A 13,436-nucleotide genomic window follows, 5' to 3' on the forward strand; every position below is an offset into this window, starting at 1 on the left:
ATGGGTATTGGTTGGTGTTTTAACTGCTTCTAAGTACAAAGCAGTGAGGAGTGTATTCCAAACCTTTGAAGATATCCTCAGAAACATTGCAACCAATTTCATGTTTTATGGATTGTTTGCCATCTACACTAATGACAGAACTGACAGTGATGACACTTTCAAGGCTAATTATCCTCCCTAATGATTCTAAAATGATTCTAAAATGATTTTTTAAGAAAACCAAAACAAAACCCAAGCAGACACAAAAACCCCTCTCTCCACATGGACAAATCAACCCCCGAATGCCTTGCTGAGCAAAGCCTTGAAGGTTTGGTTCCAGAGTGACTTGGACACCTGGGGGCTGGGAAGCAGGCTGGGAACGGGTGTTTCAGGGCAGTTGTTGTTCCAGACCTCTTCCTGGAGGAGCCTCTTCCTTCTGGCAGAGTTGGGATGTCCCAGGTTGTGCTGCCACTGCCACTGCCCCGTGTCCACTGTCACAGGGAGTGAGAGCCAGCAGCTCTCACACTCTGAGCAGTGTTTCTTGTAAATCTGGCAGAGCACAAACAGTAGTATGGAAAAAAAAAAATATTGCTGTGGAATCAAATAATCTTCAGAGTGACTTTTACACTGGATTAGAGCTGGATGTTTTCATAGGAAAGTGTTTTAGCACTTATTTGAAGCTTCTGTATCTTTATTCCTGAGCTGTGCTGTGAGTTTATCATATATCAAAGCATTGGGATATTCACAAATACAACAGACTTGAGATAAGATACAAAAAGGAGGAAAGCTTCCTCCTGAACTGGACTGCCAACCAGGTGTTTAAAATCTAAACAAGATTCTTTTCTACTTCAGTTTTGTTATGGGTACTGGTGTTAATTTAATTTTGACCTTTGTAAATTTAAAATATAAGTTGAAAAAAAATATTTTTTGCAATAATGATTCTGTATGGATGCACAGGACAATATTGTCTTTAGAAAAATGGCTGCATTTCCAATATTTATATGTGTAAAATAGATTAACAGCTTTGTTGTGGCAAGAATGTTATACTTTCAAAGTTATTTTGGCATTTTTTTCTTCCCTTATAGAGTTCAAAACAACAGATGAGTTGTGAAAGAGAACAGCTAAGGGTAAGTGCAGTGATATGCAAAATGTTGTTTCTTTAAAACATAAGCAGAATTTAGTCTGTGTTATTGACAGATCACTTAATTACTTAAGGAATTACTTAATTTAAGAGGAATATATTTAGTTCATTTGTTGCTTGTTTGTAAATGTTGTACATCTTTCAGTATAAAAGAGCTAGACAGATAGATACAGGGGTTTTGTGGTGAGATTTGGCAGTAAAAATCTTCAGTAAAAATCTTTGCCTCTTCATGGGACCCCTGACACTCAGTGAGCTCCTCCTGTGCTCCATGTGCAGCTCCAGCAGTGCCACAGGTCACTGTGCTTCCCAGACTTGCTCCACTCTGAGATTGTTTCAGCAAGAAGAGGTGATCCTGGGAGTTTTATACTGTGAACTTTCAGAGAGGAACCAGTGGCAGGGCTGTGAGGGGCTGTTATTTCAGTGTGTCTGTTGGTTGTGTACAGTCTGGAAGGAGATGGAGTTCCTGAGCCCAGGCTGCTGACCTCTCCAGTTTTCCCCTTTTCCTGTATTAGAGTGATTGTGTTAAACAGTTCTTAGTCTCTGCTGCCTTTAAATGCTACAGATCCCTGAAGATGCTTTTCCATTGCAATATTTCTTGATTGATTCTAGTATTTGTTTGGGAAAATATAAGAGCCTTCATTAACTAAAAGAAAAAAAAAAACCACAAAAACCCAACCAACCAAAAGCTTTTTGGTCATCTGAGTGTTGCTTAATAAACCTACATTTATTGATAGCACATGATGAGTATTTATTTGAAATCCCACATGCAAGTAGAGAGGGAGAGGCAGGCCTGAAGGAAGGGTAACTTTCTATACAAACAAAAATATTGTTGGAAATAGACAAAGCAGTTTTTTATTTGTTTGTTTGTTTACTAAGCATCAGCAGTGCCTGCATGACTTGCAAGTATAAAGAATATACTTGTCTTAAAGTACATTGTGCAGTGTTCTTGTCCATCCAGCCATTCTTTAGATTAACTCCATCAACATACCTAGATGCTTCAGCTGGTCCTCACCACACTTGTAATGGGATTTTTGGTAAACAAGTTATGCAAGAACAATGCATCACATATTGTCCTCAATTCTTTTCTTGCTGACATGTGACTGCATTGCACTGTACTGGAGCTGGAGTGACAAAGCTTTGTTTTATCAGTAGTCATGTCTCAACAGAGCAGCTGTCAAAGCTAAAATATCACAGTAGTACCTGAAGGACAAGCTTTCCAAGAGGTAGCAGTGCCTTGAGAACAAAGAAAGTTTTCATTTCTTTTTATTGTTTTTATTTTGTCCCTTGAATGAAGGAAAATATTGGTTTTTTAGTGAGGAGGCAACGAGCTCTTTCTTCAAGTAAATTTATGTGCTTTTTTAAAGCAGTGGATAAGATGTGGTGCAGTGAAACTTTCATGTATCTTTCTATTTGAGTATTACACATTTATGTCTAACAATGAGCTCAGTGCTTAGGATGCCTTTGTGTCATGGCAAAACGTGACACCTGAAGACAAAACCATGTCTGTAACCTACCAAATTTAGCTACATCTTCTTCCACAACTCCTCTGATGTTCCTGTTACACTAAACATAGTTTCTGGTGTAAATTCTGCTCCTTTCCCAGAGATCCCTCATGGCTTTCACAGCTTATCTGCTGTGACTAAAGGTCACACTGAAATTTAAATGTACTGTGTGGACATGTTGCACTTTGAGCATTATGAGGGTGTCACTTGACCATTCTGCCACTTTTAGGTTGGCTCCATAACTGAGCAGTGCTGTTAAAGAAATGTTTCATTGCCTGAATCGGGTTTTGCAGGCCTACAGTATTTTCTTTTGGGGTTTTTGACCTGCCATGAGTACTTGGATGTGAGGCAGTCTCTTCACAAAACGTGGTGCTTCATCCCAGCTGAAAGAATTGGAAACAGGATTAAAACAACAAAATGCCAACATCCTGTTGTTTGTTAAACCAAGTAAACCAGATTATTGTTAGGTCATCTAATAATACAATAAAAAAAGACAGAATATCTCCCACTTCCTTGCTAAGTCTAAGATGAAAATGTCTGCCACTCTCCTTTTTTGTTCTCTAGTGATTCCTTAGTCTAAAGTCATAAAAAAAGTTTCAAAAGAAAGGCTTGTTAAAAGCATAATAGTGTAAATAAATAATTTGTCATTATGATGCCTTGAGAGGCTACCTAGAACAGAGGCTTGACAGAGTTAAAGGAATAAAGTTGGGATTTATTAAAAGCCCTTCACAGGATACACCTTGGGCAGCACAAGAGCCTGGCTGTGGCACTGCCCAAGATGGACTCTGGGTCACGAGTTTTCACGTTTTATAAGTTTTGGTTCATTTCCACATTGGAGTTAATTGTCCAGTTCCAGCTCCAGGTTGTGCAGTCCCATCCTCCCAGATTTCCTCTCCTCCATTCCCTGTTGTTTGCACTTTTTGGGCCTGAAGCTGCAGTGCTGTCCTTGGTTCTGGGGCTGGAAAAGGATTGTTTTGTGTGCCTGAGCTGTGAGGAGAACTGCTGACACTTTATGTGAAGTTCAGACTCACACACCAAGGCAGTACAGAATCTGGAAAATATGAAAGCTAACACTTAAGGCATCAATTGTGTGGCTATAGTAAGAAATATCCAAGTCTGACTAAAATAGTTTCCTCAGACATTTCTCACCTCTTATCTGTTTCATTGCCTTGTAAATTCTAAATGCAAAGCAGAATGTCACTGTTCTGGAATAAAGCATTTAGAGGAATTAAACTCATTCATATTAGAGCCTCTGGCCATTATATGTTATATTTATAATGAATGATAATCTTAATAATTAAGGAAGCCTTTGTATTTTGACCCTTTTCTACTCAATATTTGAACTTCACCGCAGCCACAAGTGTGTAACTTATTTGCCCTGCTAACCTGGTACAGTCCCTAGGTAAACATTAATGTCTTTACCTGAATGATTTAAATGAGAAAGTATACAAAAAGTATGGGAATTTTATCTCTATCAAGGCTGGTTGAGTTTTTTTTTATCCCATTTGGAAAAATAACATAACCTAACTTTGGTGCATTTCCATTTGATTTTAAAAATTAAAGCATCAATGCCATTTTTCAAGATTTACTTTCTCTTGGCAGTGCTTTTCATTACAATGTGCTGCCTTGAACAATAATTATTTTTGTGTTTCCTAATGCCTTTTTGCTTTCTAATCTGGTGTCACTTAAATCAAGTTATACTAAAAAAAAAGTGTATTTTTAAAGGCAAATTGATTCATCAGTATTGCTCTCCCTACCTCCCTGCACACACTGTGCTTCATCAGTATTTCCTTTAAAGAAAATAATGATCCTCCTGATTCCCCTTCATTGTGTTTTGTGTTATCCAGTCCTGGTTTATAAATCTCTTTTTGGACAGTGACACCCTCTCCTCCTCTCTGACTCTCTCCTGTTGCCCCTTGCTGCTCATGAGTGGCTGTGTGTGGTTGGCATTCTGATGCATTAGAAATGCCCTGCAAAGACACAGAACTCACAGCTTGCTCAAAATCATTTAAAAGCGCTTTTCTGCTTATATTTCAGTCTGAAAAACAGACTTGGAAACATGCGTGGTCCAGGTTATTTAAGGCTGTGAAGAAAATTGGGATATGAGCCCCAAGTAGAGATTATTTGGAGTACAGAAAGCTATAAATAAGGGCAGTGACAGCTCAGAAGTCTGTCTGCTGTTCCCACTGAACCTTCCTTGCTGGTCTGACTTGAACCTGGGGTGGTACTTTTTTATCACAGCCTAAGGACATGACTTAAATGTACAGGCTAACTTAAAGCTTCCAGAGCTTTACCCAACTTTCCACTCATCATTTATTATTTTGTGTGATTAATTTAGTATAACTACTTAAAATGAACTCCATGAATTGGTCCATCATTGGTCCTGGTGCAGCAGCACCAGCTGAGCTCTCCAAGGTGGGCAGAGAGCAGTTGTAAACTCTGATGTTGGGAGGCTTTATAAATGTTCCTGTGAATACCAATGAGGTCTAATGGTAAATGGTGTGATTAGCTTCCTTGATGTAAAATTTTAAGTGACCCAGTTGTTGCTCTAATTAACAGCTTCTTTCACATGTGCTTATTATCAAAATGCATTTTATGCAGCCAGAGTTCCTTCTCTGGTCTGAAATACAGGCAGGGCAGGCTCTTACTGTCACCTTGTATTTAATATCAGCTTTCATGTTTTTATAGTGCTCTAATTTTCGAGGAGACAGAAAGAAATTTTGCATTCAATACTGTTCTATTTGTCTTGTCTCTTATATGGTAAATTAAAGAGAGTGCAACATGCAGCAAAAAAATATATCAAAGTTACACCAGGTAGAGAGAAAACAAACGCAAATGCATCGATGACCAACATAATTTTTAACCAACACTGATCCTGCAGATTTAGCTTTATTTGTGTCTTTATTCAGTACATTAATTTATCAGCTTTGTAATGTGCTCAGCTGTATTAATGAGGGCTCCTGGAAAATTGTTTTAAAATAAACTTTTTGAAGCTCATTGTTGTGACATTAGCTTTCTCCAGCAATTAAGAATAGTCCATTGACATTTTTGTGTCCAGTGTTCCTCTGATGCACTAAGGAGTTACACTGTGATTCAGTGATAGACACTAATTTTTTAATCGATTTAAGCTGAGCAAAAACAAACAAATAACTGGAGAGAAGAAGAAAATGAGAGTGGAAGGGATTTGTTAAGTAGATATTAACTTGAGGGTTTGCTGAAATTACTCAGGGTGATAGCAGGGCAGAACATACGTGGTGGTTGGCCAAGAACCTCTGCTCTCCATCCACCTCTTCCCACACTGGACAGGAGGCAAAGAAATGGGTATGAGCTTGTTTTGTGAGCCACTGATGTCTTGTTACCAGAGAGCAACATGTAATTCATAGCACTTCTGCAAAACAGGACAGCTGGTTCTGACCAGTAATAAAAATGTCACTTTTTGCCTTTCCTCTGAAAACCCTTGGTCTGCATTTGTAAACAGTGTGTGTGTGTGTTTGGCCTGGAAGAGTAATCTGGAACTACCAAGTGTTACATGTCCCTCAAAGGAAAAAGGGCTCAAAGGGGAGATAACTACTAAAGTTGGGTCAACCCAGTGTGTTTACTACTCATCCTTTCCTTAGCAGTTCACATGTGCTGCATTTGATGTGCCAGACAAGCGGCTTAGAGTGATCCTGCTTTAGCTCCTGTAGTTATTCTTGCAGTGAGCTGTGTTCATTCTCCATGTAGGTGTAGTGTGAAGATACAGGTAGGTGAGATCAATAAGGAGATTTATTTTTGGTTCCTGATTTGTATTACACATTGACATGCAATGAAATTGGAGTATTCTCACTCAGTGTTTTACCAACTCTATTCCCAGAGGTTCCATAAAAAGTAATACACAGCTCAGGAAAAAAAAAAAAATTGGAAATAAGATCTAAAAAAAACTGGAGAGAAAGGTTAATTGTAGGGATATGATTTCATTTAAATTTTAACTTAGCTTGAAATAAATGTATGCCAAAAAAAAAGAAAACCAGAAAAATATAAATTTCAATTTCAGTCTTGCTTGGCAGCTCTGCTAAATTTTAGGAGCCTCCCCAAGTATATTAACTCATAATGCTGGCCTCCAATTTCTTGCTTAATATTATTGCAACTAAAACCAATAGCAATGTAATGAAAACTGTTGAGGTTCATGTTTCAAGTGCCATGGCCTCTCACCACAAGGATTGTGTTCTCTTCAAATGCTAACTGCTAATAGGGCCCTCGGATCAAGAGAATGAAGTGTTTGCTGCACTTTGTTCAATAGTGGTGCCACTCACTTCGGGCTTCTCTGAATTCTTTCAGGAATAGTTAAGAGGCCTTTAGGGAATGTCCTGACTCTGCTCTTGATGGAATGCTGTTCAGCAAACTTTTGATTCTTGTCCTGATGTTGTTTTGGCATCTCTCTCTGAGAACAGCAGGCAGAGGCTTTTCTGCTGTTCAAGAGCCACTTTCTTTTGAATTCAACTTTGATTTTTGCACAGTCAAGGATTTTCTCTGTGTGGTGCTTCGTAATTGCTGGAGCTGAAGGACTAAAGGAATTTTTGGTGAGGCTGAAGCAATGCTTGCACTAAGTATCTGTCTGGTTAGGGTGACTCTGTATGGAATTCAGCAGCTCCTCAATGTCTGTTTAAACTCATATCTGTACACAGAAATCAGGGACAGGGAATAGTTCACTAGGGGTAATGAAGGTTCAGGAAGTGGTAAATTTGTGAAAGGACAGAAGGTAATATATTGAACAGTTTAAGGGCTGCTGAGACAGTACCCAAGATAAATTCAATATCCCAGTGCTCTCTTCCTCCTGCTGCACAAACATGAGCAATGCCCAGTCCTGGATCCAGTCTGGATTTGGGAACAGCTGCTGCACTCAGACCAGCAACTTTTGGTTCAGACTTTCTGCAGTGACTGCACACAGCTCCTGCTGCAGAACACTCGCTGTGAGCAGGGATGCTGTCCTAGAAAAGAAGAAAGGTTTTCTTGCTTAGTTTGTGTTTGTTGAGAGGGAGCTCTTTTTTCACACAGCTTTTGTAGTTTCTCTTTGATCATCTGGAAACCAGACCTTTGAGTGCACAGCTTTAACAGTGTTTATACTATCCTGGCTTATTATTTCAACCTCTGCTGTTGCTGAGGCAATTTGACTAGCAAAGATCATAGTCTCTTTAGTGTCACACCTAATTCAAGCAGGAAGTGCTATCTAGTTTACAGTGCAGTTTGGAGGGTTTGTGGCTTTGGGTTTTTTTTTTTTTTTTGGGTTTTCTTTTTGCTTGGTGGATTTGGGTTTTTTGCAAGTTTTGGATTGCTGCAGTTGTTTTTCCCCTGGGTGTTTCCACGAGGCCTTTCTGGCTTGGGTGGGGGTTGTGTGGTTTTGCATGGGTAGTGCTGTTGGCTTTTGAACTATTTACTTTTGTTTTGCACTTGAGTGAAAAAAAGTGAAAACCCAGGAAAGGCTTTCCAGCTGCAGGTAGTTGGGCTGTATTTTTAACATCCTCTTTGGTCCTTCTGCGTGGTGGATTTCTATTCTCATTTATTCATACATGAGCAAGAAAGGCATTGAAAATATAGTAAGAACTGAAAAAAAAAGCCAAACAAATTTACATGAACAATCCAAACAATGTGGTATTATAAGGACAAACAGTCACTGAGCCACATTAAGTTCTTGAACAAGTGTTCTTTCAAGTAGAGAGAATGAATGAATATTGATTTTAATATGGCTATCATGTCCTTGTATTGATGTTAATGGTCTTTCTCTGTTCTGTAAAAACTTTCTAAACTTTTGTTTAAACTGGTCATATGTACTACTCTACAAAAACATTTCCTTATGCTGCCAATTTTTTTCAAAGTGCTAAAATTATAAGGAAAAATAAATTCACCTTAAAAAACCCCAGAAATGCATGAATCAATATTAATATGCAAATATGTACATAGTAGTATGTATTTATATTATACATATATATAAATACAGTTAAGGATCCAGTCCTACTGACTTGTGGTTGACATGCACATATAGAACACTGTTGAATAAAGAGGGAAATCTTGGTTTTGGGTAGGCCAGGATTTTAGAAGTCTGTATTTGTTCTTAGTCTCAACATTTTTAAGAGTAAGTGAACTGTAAGTGTGCTCTGTTCTATTCTGCAGCAAAATTCCAACTTGTCCTGAAAGCCAGATCTTTGTGTTCAACAGGAATGGCTTTCTTGGTACAAAATCCCAAAAATACTCCATGTAGTCCCCAGAAAGCAGGATAGAGAAATAAAAAGAAGCTACACCAAACAAACAAAATTGTTTTTTTATCAAGCTGACAGTAGTTTTGTGCCATCTTGAGGTTTTGGGCTCAAGAAGGAGCTATACTTGCTCTTGGAAGTACAGAATTTTAAAAACCCTTTTAGTCAACTAATTTTTCTTCTTTTCAGAAAGGCTTGCAGCACAAAAATTGTTTAGGAAAATAGTGTATTATCCAGAAATTCACACTTTTCCCTGTGTGGGCCTGGACAGGCTGGAGAGGTGAACCTCATGAGGCTGAACCAGGTGCAAGGTCCTGCCCCTTGCCTGAGACAATCACCAATATCAGCAGGTACTGGAGGACAAACTGATTGAGAAATGGAAGAAATCCCGAGCTGGTATTTTCATATTTGTAGCATGGCATCTGGAAGATCCATTTTATGAGCCAGGAAGTCGAGAAAGGCAAAAATGCTCTGCTGATTTTTAGCATCTTTGGTGTTTCTCACCCCTGGGAGAAGCTGACCTTGTTTCAGGAATGTTTTCTCCTCCACATCTGTGTGCTGTTGTGTATTTTGAAGCTTTGATCACCTCTGTTTTCTTTAAAGACAGTGTGGCTTAGAAACAGAGAGAGGGAGATATAAAACCAAAGTGCACCAGATCACAGGCATTTTCTCTGCTCCAATACCAGAAATTTGAGCCCTTCGAGTAAAGGAGTGGCTACAGATGTATCCCAAGTATGTAATTAAATGGCACCTAGGCTGTTATTCATAGGTGATGGGCAAAAATACAGTGGCACTCAGTGCTCACAAGTTCCAGCATTTCTTTTTCATGCAGTAGTTATCTCTGCCTTTGGATTCTTAACATCTCTTTGAGCACAACACTGAAAGTAAAAGAAGTGGTGTTCATCTCAAGGTCACTTTGGTACTTGAGAGCAGCTGCCCTCCAAAGAGCACATAATGAATAGTTTTATTACCTTTTTGGTTGGTTTTCCCTACGTGCAGTAGATTGCTTCATATGCTATCAGCTCATTTCTCCTTTTTTTCTTTTTTTTTTTTTTTTCCCCTCTGAACTACTGCTTTCTACAACTGTTTTCATCATTGTTAAAAATCATTTATATAGCACCATAAATTACAGGCACTTTACAAGCAAGGAGTAAGATACTGCCTTTGCCCCAGATGTTTTATGGTTCAGATACATCTTTGATATCTGCTGTACCTTTTTTTACTTAATACACGGCCTGGGAATTTTAAGGTAGATTGCATTAATCTCCTGTTTTATTCCCACAATTTTTCATGATCAAATGATGCTGAGGGCCTTTATGTGATGCAGATAACCAATCATCTCTTTGCTACATCCCATAAAGGTATTGTAAACATTCTGCTTACTGAGAATTCCAGGCACATACTTTTGTGCTCATACATTTGCATCTAAAACCTCTAGGCACGGGAAAAAACAAATCCAGCCTTTTGATAATTTAACTCTCCCCTTGTTCTTTTTTTTCTTGGCACTCTAACTGGCATTTCCCATTTTTTGGAATGACATCTCTCAGGAATTTTCACATGATATTGCCACAGTGCCCAAGGAAAAACCTGGCAGCATGATCTTTGAAAAGGTAGTTTATTTTTTGGAGTTTTGGCTTAATTATTAGGCTCCCAACTCTAGGATATCTCATACCTCATTTTCACTCCTGCTTCCACTAATGCAGACATTTAAAATCTAATTGTAGCTATCATTAAATTTGAAATTAGGATTTTTTTTAAGTTTACCTGGATAATAATAGTCCAAAATACATTAAAGGTCTGTTACTGTAATTATTTACTATTCTCTTCCACCTTTAAACACAGTTTTTTTTAAAACCCCCAAACAAGCAGCTGTAAATCTAGGAAAAAAACCATAAATTCACTTAACAACCTAATTTTTCCTAAGCCCTTGAAATGTGCAGGTCTTGGGTGCTGGGCACCTTCCCAGTGGTGCTCAGCTGGAAATGTGGAGTCCACTGTGGGATTGTGGGGGTTTCTTTCAGTTATGATGATCTTGTGTCCAGAGTATCTATTTTACACAGAGAGACAGTAAAATAATTTTAATATTCATCAGTATTAAAAATATAGCAAAACTTTTCTTGACTCATTTGTATGCAAATTTTGGGTTTTTTTTTCACATGTTGACATCAGAACAGAGCAATCATGGTATGCTAGCATGGCCATGCAGTTCTTTCTGGTTAGAAAACCAGATCTAATGGCTGCAATTAGTCTCCCATATTCCATTCAGTATGTTAAAATTATAATTCTGAGCCAAATTTTTTTAAAGTTTTTTTTTTTCTACTAATTTCTTTGAAAGTATATTAGAGACTCCAAAATAATACATAATGGCATTCTGTTTAAATTTAAATCTCAGACCTTTACATTTTTTAGAGAACTCTGTGGCTTACATGATACCAAATATATAATGAGGTGAAAAACATTGTCTTTTATTTAAAAAAGGTTGAAAGGAAAAGAAAATTTTTTTTTTCAAATTTATTAATTTGAATTATATTTGAATTATAATTTGAATTATATATTTTCATGTCTTATTCAGAATCATCCAAGCTTTATTTTGAAAGTGCTGGCAAACACTGAAGTTATTAAAAAGAGGAAAAAGGTCAGTAAGTGTGCATTTGTAATCAAACTACCATCAGTGTGGCAATATAACATTGGAAATTCAATATAATAGTGGAAATTGAATTGAAACAAAGATTTTTGATGTTATTACAGTAAATAACAAAAGCAGACTGATGTTCCTGTGTGTTTTTCTGAACTAAACCCCACCCAAATGCTCGGGCTGTTTATTTTGCTGTGCTGCTGCCACTAAAGCATGGCATTGATGCACTTGAAATGCATTATAGGGAGCACTCAGCCTCTTCCCTGCTTAGGCTCCTGCTGGAGGCACTGGGAGCGCCTTTCCTTGGCCAGGTGGAGGAAAGAATGTAAAATTCTTGGAGCTGGATAGGAATTCAGAACATAGGAATAGTCTTAAAAGGTGTATGTCAGGCAAAGAGAACTTCAGTGTGTGTTTAACTAGGTGTTGGTGCTCCCTGACCTCAGTGTTTGCATTTCCACAGCCACAGAAGGGTTTAATTCAGTTTGAATTCAGCGAGTGAACGTGGAGACTGTGCAGAGAGCATCCACGTTCAGGGCTCAGAGGAGAGCACCAAATATCACCTCTGAGCGGCCAGATGGGCTTTGTGCAACCGGATCCTGCAGCCCAGAGTCTCCCTGCCTGTAAAGAATTGCATTAACGAGCCGTGCTCACGGAGAATTCCCTCGTTTGAAGTGCAGGGCAGGGTGGAAAACAAGCCCAGCTTGTTAGCCCTTTGCTCTGAATGTAACGTGTTCTTAGGAGACAGTAACTAAATAGATGCAGGGTACCCAGTTCTGAATGGGATTTGCTTGTTTGTCATATTGGCACTTGAAATTTCATGTTAGAAAAAAAGAGGAAAAAATCAAAGCATCTTTTGAAATGCTTTAATATTGTTTACTTGCAAAGCTCAGTTTGCAAAGATGCTGTGGTTTAGCAAGGTCTTGCTCAGTGAAGAGCAGTACGTGCTGTGATGCCTTTGATCAGCATTTTGCAATTTCCTCTGTGGGGGGAGCCCAGCTGAGCGTGATGTAGTCCCAGAGAGAAGGGATATCCAGACTGTTGCCAGCTCTGTGCCCACAGGAGCTGCTCCCGTTCCTGGGGTGTGTGCTTCTCTGAAAACAAGAGCAGCAGGTGGTTGGTCTGCCCCTTGCTGGTGCTCTTTCAGGCTCAGTCCGAGTGCCACCAACCTTTTGTCATGGGAAGTGCTTCAGAGCTGAGCTCTAACCCCGGGCTGCTTCAGGATGTTGTGTTGGTGATTTGTCTCTGATGGAAAGTGGAACAGTAAAGGGAGGAACAACCACTCCTTGTGATGCTACTGGAGAATTTCCCTCCTGAGGGAGGAAAGAAAAAAATCTCAGCTTTCACACATGCACAAAGTATTATCAGCCTGTATTAGCAGAAGAATCTACATTTTTGTTTGAGACAGAGGTTGTATTTCCAGAATGTCACTGCTTTCAGAACAGGGTGTAATTTGTTTTGATTTTTTTCCAATGTCAGTACCTGTGCATTTGCTGTTGGAAATAGTTAACTTTGCATTTTGTTGCTGGGAAAGGAGTATCCAACTGATGTGAACCATGAACCCCATAGGAAAATAGAAAATACATAGATTCAGAGCATCTCAGAACACCAATTAAATATTTAGTGTACAGGCTGGATCCCTCCTAATGGAGAGTGTCTGAGGTAAACACAGCATCTCTAATGTACAATCAATTTAATAACGGAAAGGATGGGCAGCTCATGGAAGGGGAGAGGATTTCAGGCAGAACTGTATGAGAACTGAGAATGAATATTCAGGCAATCCAGCTTTGGTTTGCTGAAGGAATTTCTGATAGTACTGGAAAGCAGTGGGAGAATGTGAAGTACTCACAGGTTGGTTTGGTGATTGCCTGGTTTCCTGGGCTGGCAGTGGCTGTGCAAGTGGGTCTAGAAGCAGAACACTGACATGATTTGCAATGCTTGAAACCTGCAGG

General features: G+C 38.9%; 1 protein-coding gene across 4 annotated transcripts in view; it reads left to right on the forward strand.

The window, feature by feature from the left end:
* RBFOX1 (RNA binding fox-1 homolog 1) overlaps nt 1–13,436 on the forward strand; it is a 1,011,377-nt gene that overhangs the window by 646,699 nt on the left and 351,242 nt on the right. For all 4 annotated transcript variants that reach the window (XM_053991708.1, XM_053991709.1, XM_053991720.1 and 1 more), the window contains one exon: nt 1,065–1,106. In XM_053991708.1, the coding sequence (XP_053847683.1) occupies nt 1,065–1,106 (42 nt within the window). The remainder of the gene's footprint in view (nt 1–1,064; nt 1,107–13,436) is intronic.

The sequence above is a fragment of the Vidua macroura genome, chromosome 16 (genome assembly GCF_024509145.1).
Source record: "Vidua macroura isolate BioBank_ID:100142 chromosome 16, ASM2450914v1, whole genome shotgun sequence".
Classification (NCBI taxonomy): Eukaryota; Metazoa; Chordata; class Aves; order Passeriformes; family Viduidae; genus Vidua; species Vidua macroura.